The following is an 18,680-nucleotide window of genomic DNA, read 5'->3' as shown; positions in this document are numbered from 1 at the left end:
ATATATATTAATACATTATAATATAAATCAACTAAGTTTATATATAATCTGTTATGTATTAAGTTTAATATTCTCATATATAATTTCATTAATACTTATAATATATATGTTACTTATTTGTTATTTAATTAATGTTACAACAATAATATTACTTAAAGCAACTTTTTATGTAATATTAGTATACTTTATATATATATATATATATATATATATATATATATATATATATATATATATATATATATATATATATATATATATATATATATATATATATATATATATATATATATATATATATATATATATATATATATATATATATATATATATAATTATCTTTTATTTGAAAACTTAATAAGGTATAGTAATACTAGCTTAAAGATCATGATAATAATGATAGTAATAATAATAGTAACAAAAATGTTAATTTAAAAAAAAATGATAATTTTTCTAATGATAATATCTTTAATAATAGTGTTATATGATACATTTATTAATAAAAATGATATAATAATAATAATAATACAAATAAAATAATAATAATAATTATAATGTTAATAATAATAATAATAATAATAATATTAATAATACTTGTGATAATAGTAATGTTAATGATATAATAATAATACTAATAATGAAAATAATAATAATAATAATAATAAATTATGAAAACTACCTTTAGAGGCTTAAAAATAATAAACTACTTGCGTCAGGACTCGAACCCGCGACCTTTCGCTCAATACACAACACCCTTATCCATCCTTCTATTCCTGTCTTTCTGTTTTATTTAGCTCCCAATATTTATTTAACCCGTCACTTGTCTCATCCCAAATTATTCATCTTGTATATCCATATATTTCTTATACGACCCAATATAAATTACTACTCACGGCCTAATATAAATTCAGTCCAAGTTAACCTGTGGTAGCGCCCAACAGGCCCGTTGTATTCACTTGTTGGTTTCCAGTAAAAAAAAAATTAAAAGAACAATTATTTTGCAGGAGCCTTAGCTCGAACTCAAGATCATTCGTTTAACAACACTCTTCCAAGCCAACTGGCCTGTCTTGCTTTTCTGATATAAATTACAAACACATCTTTATAATCCTTCGATTTTATTTGTAATAATATCATAATAAGAATATAGATATATATTAATTCCAAATAGAATTGATACTTTTATACCTAATCAAACAAAACGTGTGGGGTTGCAGGAAAAGAATAAAACAGCTCGATCCTCCATTATTTTCAGTTAATCATGATCACAGTAACCTCAACATAATCGTGATCATCATAAACGTATTAATATATTCTTCACGATCTTCATCTTCTTCATCGATAATATTTTCTTCGTTTCTGTTTTTCCTCATCAACATCATTCATAACCGGTAATCACCATCGTTTGTTGGGTCATGAAAGAAAGAAAAAAAAATACAGCAGCAGTAATAGCAGAAATCGATGGTTTCTTTTATCATCACACCTCATCGTTATCTTTATACATAAATCTTTATCAGCTCTTTTCCCATTATTAAATCCCAACATCAACAATTAAGAATGCAGCAGCAGTTGTGATTGATCATGGTTGTTATGATGGCGGTATTGGGTTCATATTTGTGGTTGTTTGATACAAGCATATGTATATATTTATATGTTTAGATGGGTGCACAAAAAAACGATATTGGAGATCAAATAATAGTTTGATAGTGAGAGTTTGGAGTGGAGGTTGGTGTTTGGTTTGTGTTTCGAACCAACAGAAAATATAGAAGTAGAAACACGTTTAATGGTGTAACCGGTGGTAACTTTAGGTGGTTCTTGTCGATAGGAAATAAAGCCGTAGCGGTGACAGGATAGTGTAACAACTATAGGGTTTTTAGTGTTTGGTTATCAACTGAAAAACAGAAGCAACAATAATGACGGGATGATAGTTTTGGTGGTTCGATTGTTTGAAGAAGGAGTAGGTTGTGGTAGGTTCGGTTGTTCTTGGTGAGGAGGGTGGATCAAACGAAGGAGGAAAGTGGCGAGTGGCTGTTTGTTTCAACAACAAGGTTTGATGGTTATGGTGGTGGGTTGTTTGTGTTATGATAATGAGCTAATCGTTAGCTTTATCACAAAATTGTATTAACAGAATGTTTCAATCAAGAATATAAAACAAAGAAGAAAAGTTCAAACAGATAAAGTATAAAGTTAATTGACTTTGATGTCCACTAAATTTATTTTTATATAATTGGTATATTCGATTGATAGCAAGAATTTCAACAGAAAACAAAACCAACTACTGTTGGATGGGAACATATAACAAATTTGTACCAATTTTGTAGATATAAAACACTCTACAAAATAGTTTGATAAAGATGGGGAAATAGAATGCGTAAATTTCTGTACATATATATGGATATATAGAAATTTTATGATTACATGTAAGTAGCTGTATGTATTTGTATATATTAGGATTTTGTGTCGATATATTTATTTGGTTATAACCTGTATATATACATATATTATTAATAATATTAATACTAATAATGATTACATGAATAATATAATAATAAGATTTATAATATTGTTAATTATATTCATAATTCTAAAAATATAGTATATAATTAATAAAATAATGATATTAATAGAATTAATAATTCTAATAAGTTTAATAATAATAACATGATAACAATAATAATCATAATGTTTCTAACTCTTAATAATAATTACATTAACAATAGTTATAATACTAATACTTAATAACAACAATTATAATAATTTATAATACATAAATTACAATTATAATATATTCAATAAACTAGTATAGGTATTGAGATTAGTATTGTATTAGTAATTTATAATGAAAATTATTATGTTAACTATATTCTTAACTTGTATTTACATTTAATATATACAACTTATTTACTTTATATCTTATTGTACTTATTTAAGTTTAATGTTTAAATTATATTTTATAATTTCTATTTATTATATAAAAACTCACATTTATATATATATATATATATACATATTTATTTACAACAATTGTTCGTGATTCATCGGCAATGGTCAAAGGGTAATTGATTACATGAATATGGATTTAAAAACTTTCGAGACTCAACATTACAGATTTTGCTTATCGTGTCGAGCTTATATAAAGATTAAGTTTAAATTTAGTCGGAAATTCCCGGGTCATCACAGCTCTTCGTCGGCCACATGTGTGTTGGGGTAAGTGGTGAGTGTTATCCGTTAGGATACTCTCTTCGTTGGCCACTTATTGGAGGATGGTAAGTGTAAATCGCGCGGTTTCACTTTTCGTCGACCATCCTTGTGAATGAGGTAAGTGTTAACGTTTCGGTTACACTTTTCGTCAGCCTCTTGGTGCGTAGTGGTGAGTGGTTAATGTATTTGACCTACCGCTCTTCATCGGCCACGTACGTATTGTGATGGATGGTGAGTGGTTAACGTATTTGACCTACCACTCTTCGTCAGCCACCATCGAGTCGAATGTCGACATTGTGTATATTGGGTTGTGAGAGTTTGATTAGCATTGTACGTTTGTTTATACTATTATGCGTTCTGCTGATGATATGTGTTGTTTATGTAGGTGTATGCAAGTGATTGAATTATGTATGTATGCGTTTAAGTATTGCATTCACTAAGCAGTTAGCTTACCATCTCGTTGTTTACATTTTTAGGTTCGGAAGCGGACGTGGCAAGGGTATGCTCGGGATTTAGATGACTTCCCTTTTGTTGCTTGCTTGGATTACTTTTGGATTTGACCTAGGATTGGGTAGTTTATCCCCAAACATCATGTTCGTAGTTTGTTTGGAAATTAAACTCAACTGGGTAGTTTATCCGCTTTGTTGTCTAAATACTTTTATTTTATGAATTAAATGTATTTTGAGTCATATTGGACTTGTGCTTGGTACCTTTGGGTGTGAACTTGTGTTGGAGTATTTGGGTTGGGATGACACCTAGTCAAATTTCGAAACTGCACTTCTCAAGTACAGGTGCGCCGCTCTTAGGGGCAAAAGCGCCGCTCCTGGTCAGCATCTGGTGGTATTTTTGATCAGTCGGTATAAGCGCCACTTTTGGCATCAAAAGCGCCGCTCTTGGGTCCCAAAAGCACCGCACCTATTGGATGATGCGCCGCTCCTGTTTTTTTTTAAAAGAAATTTAGTCGGTTTTTAATTAAATAGTTTGGAGTCGTTTCACTAAGGAGAAGTACAAGGCTTGTAAATCGGATCTCCACCGGATTTGGAGAAAAGTGCTTAGTGAAGCAACAAATCCCGATTAGTGAATCGGGGAGTGTATTAAGGTAGATTAGTTAACATCTACCTGAACCACTATAAATCCTTGTGTTTATATTCTTTACTTTACTTTCTGCATCATTACAAACATAAACACACCACACATGAGTTTGAGTTGACTAACGTGATCAAGTATCGTTCATATCGTATTGATCATCGAAAAAGTTTTTAAATCGTATTAAGTAACTATTCATCCCCCCTCTAGTTACTTACAGTGCACTTAAAAGCATGAACTCGGCATTAATCGGCAAGTGATGGTGGAGGTTTAAAATCGAAACCACCTCCTTGTGGGTTAAGGTCATTCGACGTATCAATGGGTATTCGGGCGGTTTTGATTATTATTTTGGGGGGGGGGGGGGGGGGGGTCTTTCTCATTGTTCGTTTGATAACACTCGTTGGTCTAATATTATAAAAGCAGGTTTCAAAATCGATGACATTAGGGTTCCTTTTCGTTGCTCCTTCACCAAACTCACACTTTTTTTGGAGTGATAGTTGGCATCCTGTTGGGTATTAAAAGAGGTGTTTTCCGGACTTTATCGGCTAGAAACTAATCCGATTGCTTCGAAGGGAGATAGAGTTGGTTTGAATGGCTCGATATGTCTTGGTTCGTGGGAATGGTCAAGAATACCTATGGGCAGAACTATGAGTTAATTAGAGGACATGAGCAGACCACTTGAAGCTGTTTTTATTAACCTAGGGAAAGAGGATGTATGGTATGGAAATGGAATTACAGTAGCTACGGTATGTATAAAACTTATATTATATCCGATGCTATTAATTCCAAGATTATCTCGAGAAGTCCTTATCGTGATGAAACGCTAAGGAACAATTTAGTACCTAAAAAGTTGAGGTGTTTATTTGGAGAGTAAGAAAAAAAAGACTACACATGTTGACGAAACTTGACAAATGGGGCATTGAATTCAACTCGGTTAGATGTCATATTTGTGATGATGATTTCGAGACTGTAAGTAACTAGAGGGGGTGAATAGTTACTTAATACGACTTTTAAAACTTTTTCGACGATCAATAAGATTTGAACAATACTTGATCAATTCATTCAACTCAAACCAATGTGTGGTGTGCTTATGTTTGTAATAATGTGGAATGTAAAGTAAAGAACATAAACACGAGGATTTATAGTGGTTCGGGTGGATGTTAACTAATCCACCTTAATCCACTCCCTGATTCACTAATCGGGATTTTTGCTTCACTAAGCACTTTTCTCTAAATCCGGTAGAGATCCGATTTACAAGCATTGTACTTCTCCTTAGACAACAAACCTAATCCTTCTATCCCTTTGAAGAATTACATCTAACTTAGATCAACTTGTCTTCACCTTAGACAAGTATTAATCCCCAATGAGATTAATCAACTCCCTAGTTCCCTTTAAGGAAGATGATAGCTAAGCTAGCATATGCTTCTAATTACAAAATGAAAAGACTCTCCATTTTTCAGTGCTGATAATCCTAAGACAATTCTAGGATTAATACAACACTATGTAAACTCACAAAGATAAGAATTTAAAAGTAAGTTTACAAAGACCCCTTCTATAACCGATGAGATTATAGAACTTCTCTTGCTAATCACAAACATATGTATGAGTGTTATGTTCTTGTGATTCTCTGATGATTTTGAGCAGTAGCATGCAAGAGGTCCAAGTCTTCAAAGTTCTCCAAGCCTTGCTATTTATATGAAGAGATAAAAAAGTCAGCCACTTCTGCGGCTTGGACGACGGTCGAACGTGGGTCGACCGCACGCGATCCAGTCCAAAAACCATATCCGTTGTATAGTCGTTTGAATCAAATTTGGACATCACTCTTTGAACACTTTACTTCATTTAACACCTACAAAAGATACCCAACATCCTATACAAGTACTATATGCATTAAATGTCCATTTACCTTGGATGTATTGCCTTGATAGTGACTTATCATGCTCAAAGTGAAAAGTCTAACATTCTTGAATACAAGTTATGATAATCATTTGAGGCAATCTCAGGTTTATCATAATCCTTTATTTGTAATTAACACATTTGCTAAATCTCTATTAGTTGGTCAACATGTCATTGATGACACAAACCCACTTTAATTACAAATCATGCTAGTATTCAAATTTGAACTTGTTTGTAATTAATTAAGTGTGTTAATGATGTCTTGACAAATTAAGCAAGTAATAAGAATTAAGCATGTTGCAAGACATCAAGTTAATCAAGTTTAAACTTATTCATAAACATAATTTTAGACTTAAGAAAACCTATGTGTGTTAATGTTTCATTGTCTTTTAAGTTTACTAGATTATGACATTCCAAATATTATTCAAGTAACACAAGCATATATTGAAGTAGTCCAAATACTAGTTCCATCTTATAACAAATAGCAAGACAAGATTGATACATATACATATTAACTAACTACTTGTCATTTAGCACTTAACACAGAGTCAAATAATACACATGTACTAATAGCAAGTAGTCAAGTAATATTCATGTAATGACTAGCAAGAGATCACTAAATAATATTAGAGTTAAGCATATGGTGATAACATAACATTAAACTAAGGCTATGTAAGTTTTACTTGCAAAGTGGCATTTGCAAGATTAATGTATAAGCATACATTAATATCCAACACATGTACAAGGAAAGAGCAACTCTTGGTTGAGACTTGGTGACCATCCTAAGTATGTCTAGATACATTTTAGATATAAATGTTTTCCTATAACACTTATGTGTTATCCTTAATCAAGGCTTAATCGTCATTAAGGTGTCATTAGGCGTGATTAACTAAGATTAGTGTTTTAGTGACCAAAGCTCCTTTGGAAATGAAGGAGGAAACTATCCTAAGCATGTTTGAACAGGTTTCATAAATTATAGATGCCCGAAAGTGGTCAAACATAATTCGATCAAAATCCGGACAGTAGGGTTCTGCGGTCGATCCATGGTCAGCCGTGGAGTCGACCGTGCAACTCGGATTTCATTAATCTGGGTGCAAGTCTCCACGGTCTGACATGCGGTCGACCGTGGGTCTAGCCATGTACCTCATTTTTCATTTTAAGCTTTCTTTGGTTTTGTCCTTTTGCTATAGCAAATGTGGATTAGTGAACTTGTTTATTTATGTCGAGATGTCTACCATCACCTTTAGCTATGTGCATATGTCATCATCAAAATACTTATTGTTCTGGGTTAAGATTAGTATACTCATTAAGCATAATCTCATGTTAACCCACATTCTCCCCCAACAGAGACGGTAGATCATTCTCTCTTATTTTGTAAACATGCCTTTGAAGTATGGTCTAAAGTGTTTGATTGGTGGGGTTTTAATATTTCGCCTAGCTTAAGTATTGGTGAGCTCTTCAATGGTAATGCACCGTGTGTTTTAACGGACATGGGTCAAAAGATTTGGCAAGCGGTCGAGTGGTTACCTCATTTGAAAGAACCGTAATTAAAAGGTTTTCAAAAACAAATGTTGGAATCCTCCTGTTGCACTAAACGAAATCCAAGTTACAACTTATGATTGGATCACGAAGATATGCAAAGCAAGGAACATCGATTGACATAATTTTTTTTTGAACGGCGAATTTGCATCAGCGGATCATTTATTTCAACCACCCTCATCATTTGCACCCACACACGCTAGAAGGAAACTCCTACCCGGGTTGCTTGGCAACTAATCGCGGGACCTGGGTTGTTTGGCAACTAATCACAGTAAATTGGAGAGAAAACCTTCCGCCCCCAGGGATTGAACCCGGGTTGCTTGACAACTAATCGCGGGCCCTTTCACACTGAGGCTTGATACCATTGAAGCAAACGTTGGCTTCACAATCCACAATCACTTGTTATTGTTTAAATAGGCTATTAGTAGTTTCGGTTCTCTCTCAGTACCATCAATTGTATAGCCTTTTCGAGTTATAAGTCGTGTTGCATTGTATAGTTTCGTAGGTTTGGAGGCTGCTTCCTGTAGTCATCCCTCCATTTTTTGTACTATTATTCTTATTCAATATATTGTCTTTCAAAAAAAAAAAAAAAAAAAAAAATGGCTTTCAAGCGAACAACAAATAACCATAAACTATAAATTAAGTTTTGCTGATGAGCAGTTGAACATCTTTAAGATTACAACTTCATACACAATATTAATGACTATTATATAACTTGTACGAGTAGAAGATAGTGTATTGAAAAACCATCAACTTGATATTTCGAACAATGTCTCACAGATATAAAATTTGTTATTCAAAGATAGTCTTATTTTTTATCGACCTAATTGCCCAAATTAGGGCCGTCTTGCTAATTTTAAGGGACATGTTCAATAAGCAAGACGAGACCCTTTTATATACAAAATTTTTTCATATATAAAAGAATAAGTTAAATAATACTATAAAATATCTAATATTTATAAAACTTTATAAATCCCATATAATATAATATTTGATTATATTTTTAGGTCCTTTTAAACCGTACACACTATGCGATTGCACATTTTGCATGCCTCAAAATCCGTCACTGGTCCAAATAGTCTGATTTGCCTTCAAAATTTTAAAGCATTGATATTTACATTTCATAAAACTAATCCGAATAAACTTTAAACCTGATATTGCCACTATCATTTTCTGAAAGTTTTCCGTTAATTACTGTGTAGCATACCTCATAAATAAATAAATAAATTCATGATACTATAAGGAAAAAATAATTGCAACTTTCCTACACCCATACTCTGTTAACATTCCTTGTCTGCAGTCATATGAAATAACTGATCATCATCTTTAACCCACTCAATTACACACGACTAGAAAAAAATTCGACCGCTCGTTGCTGCGGTTGTATTCAACGCGCTGTCGAATTTGGATATACGTTGTTTGGTGCCTAATATATCTAGTAGGTTAGGTTGTTTGTTGGACGTGTATGTATATGTATGAAATATAGCCCGAAATATTTATTGTTTTTAACAATGTCCGTTTCGCGTATAGTTAGTCGCATTATGTTCGTAAAATAATTTCGAGTTGAACGGTGGTCTCGGAATAATTTAACTCGCACCGAGCGAGAATATAGGGCCTGTTATTTAGTGTTTTTTTAACGATGTCTGTTTCGCGTATAGTTAGTCCCGTTGGGTCCGTCTGATTTTTTCGAGTTGAACGGTGATCTCGGAAAAATTTAACTCGGACCGAGCGAGAAGATAGGACCCGGTAAAAATACGGGTGGAATTATTTTCTTTTATTTTAATAAAATTATATATTTACGCTTTTTACCGCTGCAAAAGTGCAACCTAAGGGGTAGCTGTTTGTAATGTGAACGCAAATTCAAAACCACAATCAAATAGAAGTGAAATGACAATTTTGGTAGACAATTTTGGTGGTGTGTTTTAGCATATAAATAAATAAATAAATGTAATGTAATGTTAAGTAATAAAATTGGAGTAAACTGGTGATGGATTTTGTTGGATGACAAAAAACCTCTTTTGAATAAAAAAATAAAAGTACTTGAATAGTGGCTGAGAAATTTGCTCAATTGTAATGTGTATGATGTCATTTCTCGATATGTATTACATTATATATCTTCTTTTTTATACATAATTAATAGAACAGTACATTATGCTAGAACATGTATCATTCATTAAACATTGTCACCAATCTTATAATTGACTCTCTAAAAATTTCAATTGAAATTCGTTCTTAAATATCTTTTTTTTTAAAGGGTTTTACCCGGTAAATATTACTAAAAAATAATAATAAAAAGAAATAAGAAAGCGCAAACGACCTCAAACACACCTTGAGGTCTCACAAACAACCAAACAACCAAGCTAAAACCTAAACAAGAACTAGCAAAACCAGCACACCTAGATGTCCAAATGTTAAAAGATGCCTAATTGTCTTGAATTCATAATGCATGGCAACTATTTGATAAAATACGTTTTTTTTCTTTTTTCGAAAGGAGGAATTTTTATTAGAAAGCTAAAAGCTAGAAAAGATACAAGAATACAAAAATACAAAAATTACAAAGAGGACAAAGGAGACATCATCCAAGTGTTCCAATTACATCTTTTTTTGCGATATCTAGCATATAACCAATTAAAAGCCGTCGTCACGATAGAGTCGAATACGTGAGATTTCCGGAAGCCCCGATCTTTGAAGATAATGTTGTTTCGTAGCCTCCAAATAGTCCACAAAGTTGCAAAAATTACAGTTTTTACGATGAGCCTTTGATTACCATTTATGGGTACCCCTCGATCCACGCCCAAATATTGTCTATAGAATGCCAATTCGGGATAGTAAGATTTAACCACCGAGAAACTTTCGACCAAACTTGCTTACTAGTCTCACAATGAAGGAAGAGGTGGAGGTCATCTTCATTAGAACTAGCTGAGGTTGTTTGATAAAATACCTAGCTGAGTGATATCTGTTAAAAACCTAAATTTTTAAATTTACTCTGGCATTCATGAGAAGCTTTATGTTAGTAGTAATTATTAGTTGGCTGCTTTCACATGCTATTGCCATTGCCATAGTCATAGCCATAGATAGGCTAAACATATGTTTTGTTTTGTAGCCGCCAACTGTTAGATAAAATGTCTAGCTGGCTCGTTTCTGCGTAAAAAGATAGAAACTAAACCTTTGATTTACTCATGACCAACGTCACTGAGAACGGAAAGATTAAGGTATTTATGAGAAACTTGTAGTTAGTTGGTGGAGATATTGCCTTCACATGGTAACTAAAGTTATAATATTTGTGTTGTAGTTGAGACTTTGAGACCTCATTGAATGAAACCAATGGGCTGGGGTAGCTTTATCCATCAAACACCATACTATGGGTGGGTCCCTTAGGTTCATGTGAGGTTATTTACTGCATTGTATTGTATGTGCTGTAATGTAATGTAATTCAACCCCATAACTGAGCTTCAAAAGATATATAAATACTAGTAGCAACTGCTTCAAGTACTCACTCAAACAATCAACTTATATTCCACTTGACCATGGGTCGAGGTTTTATTCCGAGCTTTTTGTTGGTTTTATTGTTCTCTGGCAGTTTGTGTTATGGCAATGCCAATACTGTTGAGGTAGTTGGTTTTGGTGAATGTGCTGACTGTATTGAGAATAATATCAAGACAAGCCAAGCATTGTCAGGTACTTTGAATTACTCTGTCTGTTATCATAAATATGTTTGTGAAACAAATACCAACACGCGTGGTAAATTAATCGTTTGACACCGACACTATGATACACTTGCTATATAAAAATAAGTCGGTTTACAGCATATGAAATTATCGATCGTGCTAAAAAATACAAGACTTGAAAGGTTAATGATATCAAGTAGAAAGTATTGTACTTGTGTTATAAGCTCAGACAAATAATAAGTTCATAACATGCCAAGACTAATGTTTTACTAATAATGTATGCATAGTGACTGTGGTTAATTAATAATTAACCTTTTTCAGGTCTTAAAGTGACCATTGAATGTAAGCTTAAAGATGGTAAATTTCAAACAAGAGGTGCTGGAAAGCTTGATGAACAAGGAGTCTTCAAGGTATCGCTTCCTGAAGAAATCATGAAGGACGGAAAGTTGGCCGAAGAATGCTACGCGCAACTACACAATGCAGCGAAAGCACCTTGTGGACTTCATAATGGATTAGAAGCATCTAAGATCATTTTCCAGTCAAAGTCAAACCAAAAACACACCTTTGGACCAATCGGAAAACTTAAATTCTCATCGGAGATTTGCACGTCCGCTACGTTTTGGCCTCCTTACCCAAAACCATCTTTTCATAAGGGCCACCCTTGGTTAAAAAAGATTTTTCCACCACTTCCACCTAAGAGTTACCCTCATTTTCATTTGCCACCAAAAATACCTATCAAAAAGCCATGCCCTCCACCCACTGTTAAGCCCGAGCCAAAACCCAAGCCAAAGCCAGAACCCAAGCCCCAGCCAAAACCTGAGCCAAAGCCAGAACCCAAGCCGGAACCTAAGCCCCAGCCAAAACCTGAACCTAAACCCGAGCCAAAGCCCAAGCCCCAGCCAAAACCTGAACCTAAGCCCGAGCCAAAGCCCAAGCCCCAACCAAAGCCAGAACCCAAGCCAAAGCCAAAGCCATGCCCGGAGCCAAAGCCAATGCCCAAGCCAGAGCCTAAACCCAAGCCTCAGCCAAAGCCAGAACCCAAGCCTCAGCCAAAGCCAGAACCCAAGCCTGAACCTAAGCCTGAACCTAAGCCAGAACCCAGGCCCCAGCCAAAGCCATACTATAAGCCGCATCCGAAAATCTTTCCACCTATTCCAATTTACAAGCCTCATCCAAAAATCTTGCCACCACTTCCACCATTCTATAAGAAACCATGCCCACCATTCCCTAAGCTTCCTCCTCTACCCACCATCCCTCCAAAATATTTCCATCATCCTCTCATACCAATGCCACCTCATCCTTAAAAACCCTGTCTTCTAAATTATTTAATTTCTGTGAGTCATAATACATGATTGTTAGTATTAAGCACTATTTGATTGAGTACGTTATTTCAAGATAATAAAAGTTTGAAGCTGGATGATAGAAGTATCATGTGATAGAAGAGAAGAAGACGCATATATGTAGATTACGTTACGTGTTTTACCAGGCATGAGATGTCTCTACAATATCAAATCTTTGATGTGTGAATCTGATGTATGAAATGGAGTTTGTAAATGTTCAGGGTTTGATTTGTTTGTTTACTTTTTTTGGCAACTTGAATTATACAGTTCGTTGTCTTTATTTATTTATAATTATATTACTTACATATTTGTATATTTGTATTTGTTGAAATCATAAAAGTCACCATTGTTCTCATCAGTTATAAATAGTTTATTTATTTAATTACATCATCTGTTTCTATATTGTTGTTTTTCCTGGTTATAGTCCTTTTATTCCACCTTCAGTTTTTATGTAATACAATAATGTTTAAAACATATGGAAAACGCCCATTATAACAACCAGTATTTGGCCAACTACTTACTGTGTTTGGGTAACTTGTAACAAGTAACAAAATATTTCAGTTGTAGTTAATTCGGTGATAGAACTAGAATTCATAACTAATACATTCAATGCAATTGAATACACATAATTGAAATACTGTCATAAGTCATGTCGCTTTCGAATAATGTAATTTTTTTCCCTAACTTAGTGAACTTTTAACTTGTATGATTCAACTGCGAGTTTTTAAGCGTTTTCTTACTCATATTTAGATTTTTATAGACATTACATACATCATACCATACCAAAGTGATGTGAAGATACAGAACTTTTGCTGCAAGTGTTTTTGGAAATATTAAAATATGTGTGAAGGTTTGTCCTTAAGTTGAGATTAGGAAGATCAAAATTAACCTTTACATAAATATGTATGAACATTTACAGTTGAAATTGTGGATTGTATAAAAAATCTTTTCAAATTTTGCTTTACATAATTACATTCCTCAGTTTTTTTTTTTCTTGAAACCACTATAACCCGGTGGTCACCGAGTTCCTTGTGAGGATTCGAATCTTGATAACTCATAAGATCGAATTAAAAATGGGCTCTTGAACTTGTCTCAAATCAGGGGCGAAGTATTTACAAGACAAAGGGAGGAGGCTGCCCCACCTTAAATTTTTCTTCTAATTAGCCATTTGACATATTTTGGGCATTTACAGTTGAATGTTTAAGCAATATTAATCTGTTGCCCCACCTCATATTGCTTAGCCCATTAAGAAAATCATAAGTCCAAATTACACAAATCCCTAATGGTCCATTTAAAAAATCTGAACATAAAATCCCAATTAGAATTCTCAAAATTACAAATAACGCTTCTTCTTCTTCTTCTTCTTCTTCTTCTTCTTCTTCTTCTTCTTCTTCTTCTTCTTCTTCTTATGATTTCTTCAACAAGTACTAGTCATTATTTGAGGTATTTCTTATAATTCATATATAAACGACACTAGTTTATGCTTGATTCTTAGTTGTATTCTCTATTTATATGAACAGTACATTAAGTGATTAAGTATTAGGGCTTAGGGCTACATTTAATTCAATATTTGTTTGATACTTATTTAAATATGCAAATCACCGATCAGATACATAATGGAATAATGATAAATATGGTTCATAGAATTTGTGTATATTTGATATATAACATTAAAATGAAGGGATACATTTAATTCTCCTTATTTGCAAATAACTAGGTGGTGAACATAGAAAAAGATATTGATGAAAGATTTGATTCTGAAGCTATAATCAACGTATTTAAAGACATTAAAGGTCGTCGAGCCGACTTGTAATCTTATCTTTGTTTGATGTTCTCTAATCGGTTATTTAATGTTTCTTTTGAGTTTCTAATCGATGGTTATGTTGGTCATATATAAAGTACACTTTCGCGTTTATATTTTGATATTGTCGTACGTTCTTGTTGGTTTTTGCCCCCCATATTAAAAGGTTCAAGTTCCGCCACTGTCTCAAATTCAACTGACATAGATTAAATATTGTGTTTGCGATTGATCATACAAATTAATTATACTATGTTAGGTATGAAACCGCGTGAACTACGTGACCACCGTACATGCCTTAATCAGTATTACAAGTTAAACACTCCGTAATTTTGATAACTCGTAAGACTACCATTAACTCTGGCTGTGATGTTGGAGGTAAATATTGTACTTTTTGTTGATGTGTCAATGTCATAAAGTGGAGTTAAATAATGGTGAGTGTTGAATTTTAGTGTTAATTTTGAGTAGAAAGATTTTGGGTGATGTGGTAAAATTTGATTGAAAGTTTGGTGAGGAAAAATAAGTTAATAATTGTGATGACCCGGAAAATTTCGACTAATTTAAACCAATTCTCTATATGATTTAATATATATATATATATATATATATATATATATATATATATATATATATATATATATATATATATATATATATATATATATATATATATATATATATATATATATATTATAAGATGTACAAGTAAAACACTAATTGCTACTGTAAAAATGACTTTGCTACAGTAAAACACTATTTGCTACAGTGAAACACTATTTGCTACAGTAACACTATTTGCTACAGTAAAACACTATTTGATGTCGACGAACTAGCAAACAAAAACGGAAAAGGCGGCCATGCGATCGCATGTCAAAAACACTGAAAACTCATGCGATCGCATGAGCTACAGTAAATCGAAAAGTACTATAAAAGGCCAGTTTGTTCGACGATATACTTCACACTTTATTTTTATTCTGTAATTTATTTATATTTATATTTATATTATAATTTATATTTTATAATTTTAGTTTAATAATAATAAGGTATATACGCGGGTGTTTTTAATTCGGGTTTCAAACCGCTTTAAGCTAAGGAAATATTGGGTATTGTTCGGGGTATTGTTCTTGAATCCAAGGCCAACCATACAGTCGTCTACCATCATTATGTCTACGCAATTTGCCTACAATATTGAGTCTCAATATTGAACTGTGAGTTTATAGTCTCCCTTTTTAAATACTTTAAATATTTTTGGGCTGAGAATACATGCAATTTATTTTAAACGCAATAAGACACAAGTACATACTAAATTCTACACTGAGTTAAACCGAAAATCCCTTAGCTTTGGTAACTAGTAGCTGCCATTACATAGGATATGGACTGGTGGGCGCGAATAATTGTATATGGATCCATAGGGCTTGACATCCCCGTCCGAGCTAGAGCGCTAGCCTTTTAACAGACGTATGTTATTTGAGTTTATGACACGTTGGTTTGCGTGTATTAAAACGAATGGGGTAATTATCCTTATAGCGTTAAGTTTAGTTACCAGGGTGCTCTGTTACGTAGAATCTATTGATAAACTTTTGATGAAATCTTGTGGTCTATCTTTATATATATTTATGACTCGAGCAATTAAACCTATAACTCACCAACATTCGTGTTGACCTTTTTAGCATGTTTTATTCTCAGGTCCTTAGACTGCTTCCGCTGTGATGTGCTTGTTGCCTGCATGGAGTCTCTCATACTTTGTACAAAGTTTATTGCATTCAAAATAAAACTGCGTTGTGTAATAAATAATTGGACTGTGATGTCAACCTGTAAATTAAAGACTTATGTATTTTGGGGTTTTGCTTATACCTAAGCACTCGCCCACATGTTTATAACTTTCTATGTTTAGAAAGTCACTTATTTTAATGAATGCAATTTTTATCAAAACGTATCATATAGAGGTCAAAACCTCACTGTGGAATCAATGATTAACGTGCCGCGTCAATAGCGATTTTGACGGGTCGTTACAATAATAAATATATCTAAGTGTCAAAATCAGATCGCTAAAAAGAAACCCAGCCTTTTTTTTCCATCAAGAAAGTGACTAACGCCCCTTTCCGCCAGAGGGAGGGTGACCCGGATTAAGGGCGTCACTTTTCGTCAAAGAGTGATACATCATGTGAGGAGAAAAGATTGACGCTTGGGTAATGAGAGCCTAATACAATGTTTCCTTGTTAAGTAACGTTCTCTATAATAATTTTAATGACATAAATAAGATAGAAATAGTATTATCCGAACCGCTAGTAATTCAATTCAGGTAAATAAACATTTGAAATTTCTTTTAGCTATTGTAGGCATGCACATAAATAATTAAGTAGACAAAGTAGTATAGAACACATGCATTTGTAAAGTCACTTTGTATTCATATTAACTACAGTATATATTTATTATAATTATATTATATATTACTGGTGTAGTTGAGAACTGAAGTTGTTCAATGCAAGATGATGGCCTGGTTGGCTTAAGTAGCTTTTTCATCAATTACCACTTAAGCTCACATGGTCCATTAGCTTCATGAGCTTATAATCAATTTACTTCCATGTATTTGAGCCAACTCCATAACTAATTAAGCTTTTATAACATCATATTATCTGATATATATTCTCATCTCATTGTGTATATATACCCGTAGCAACAGCTTCAAGTACTCACTCATTTAGATTATAAGTAGTTTTTCTATATTACGCTTCTCGATGAGGACTTTTGTGTTGATTTTGTTGTTTACTGGAATTTTTTATTATGGCAGTGCCAAGAATGTTGAGGTACTTGGTACAGGAGAATGTGTTGATTGCAAAGAGAATATTTTCAAAACAAGCGATACGTCCGCCACCTTAAATCATCTTGTCGCCAAACCATCTTTTCCGAAAGCGCACCATTTGTCTATAAAGTTTGGCCACTTCCCGCCACTCCCACACAAAGTCCTCCCTCATTTTCCATTACCACCTAAAATGCCCTTCAAAAAACCATCCTCACCGCCTCCTATTAAGCCTACCTCAACTCCAAAGCCCGAGCCAAAGCCAGAACCAAAACCTGAGCCAACACCAGAGCCAAAGCCAAAGCCTACACCTGAGCCAACACCCAAGCCAAAGCCATGCCCACCACACATTCCCTTTTTTAAGTCACATCACAAAATCTTACCACCTTCTATTCCAATTTTTAAGCCACATCCCAAAATCTTGCCACCTTATATTCCAATTTTTAAGCCACATCCAAAGATCTTGCCACCACCTTTTCCGGTTTATACGCCACATCCAAAAATCTTTCCACCATCGATTCCAATTTCTAAGCCACATCCAAAAATCTTGCCTCCACCGATTCCAACGTATACGCCACATCCAAAAATCTTACCACCACCTATTCCATTTTACAAACCGCATCCAAAAATCTTGTCACCGTTCCATAAGAAACCGTGCCCGCCAATTGGATTCCCGAAGCTTCCTCCTCTACCCACCATCCCTCCAAAATACTTCCATCACTATATCATACCAGTGCCACCTCATCATTAAACTTGGATTATAAAGTGTTTAAATGTTATGAGTCTTGATTCATGTAGAGATCATTCTAGTATCGATGATTTAAGAAAGTAATAAAGATATGAAGATGGATGATATATGTATCAAGTGATTGAAGATTGTGCATACAATGGTTAGATATGATTAGCTGGGTTGAGAGGTATCTTTTGCTCGTGAAATCATAATTTAATTATGTGTGAATTTGAGCTATTTATTTGGTTGTAAATTTTCAAGGTTTGATTTGTTTTTGTGGCAACTTGAGTCACGTAGTTTGTTACCTTTATATTTATACTTGTTTTGTAATTTATGAATCTAAGAAGACTCCGTTTCCTCTATATCTACTTACATCTCTGTATAAACTGTAATGCATAATGATCAAACCTATTTTGATCATATAGATATAACAAGTTTGAGTGCAATAATGTCGAGATTGTTGTTACATTTTTTTTTTTTTTAACAACGATTGGGATCACATTATGATTTTCATTCCAAGATTGTAATCGTGAAATGTTGAATCACCATGTCCCGTATGTAACGATCCATGTGATCACTAAATCCATGTTTTGGGAGCACAACTTGAACCACATGGACTATTCTT

At 33.5% G+C, this 18,680-nt stretch overlaps 2 protein-coding genes across 2 annotated transcripts; both read left to right on the top strand.

Moving 5' to 3' along the window:
• Positions 1 to 11,228: 11,228 nt before the first annotated feature.
• Positions 11,229 to 13,112, top strand: LOC139872785 (uncharacterized). Its single transcript, XM_071860710.1, has 2 exons — positions 11,229 to 11,397; positions 11,709 to 13,112. Exons 1-2 carry the CDS (start codon positions 11,247 to 11,249, stop codon positions 12,689 to 12,691), a joined length of 1,134 nt encoding a protein of 377 aa, XP_071716811.1. The 5' UTR covers positions 11,229 to 11,246; the 3' UTR covers positions 12,692 to 13,112.
• Positions 13,113 to 17,189: 4,077 nt separating this feature from the next.
• LOC139871024 (uncharacterized) lies at positions 17,190 to 18,076 on the top strand. Its single transcript, XM_071858775.1, has one exon. It carries the CDS (start codon positions 17,264 to 17,266, stop codon positions 18,074 to 18,076), a length of 813 nt encoding a protein of 270 aa, XP_071714876.1. The 5' UTR covers positions 17,190 to 17,263.
• The last annotated feature ends 604 nt before the right edge of the window (positions 18,077 to 18,680 follow it).

Source organism: Rutidosis leptorrhynchoides, chromosome 10, assembly GCF_046630445.1.
Source record: "Rutidosis leptorrhynchoides isolate AG116_Rl617_1_P2 chromosome 10, CSIRO_AGI_Rlap_v1, whole genome shotgun sequence".
Lineage (NCBI taxonomy): Eukaryota > Viridiplantae > Streptophyta > Magnoliopsida > Asterales > Asteraceae > Rutidosis > Rutidosis leptorrhynchoides.
The sequence above is the reverse complement of the archived record's forward strand: the minus strand, read 5'-3'. Positions and strand labels throughout refer to the sequence as shown.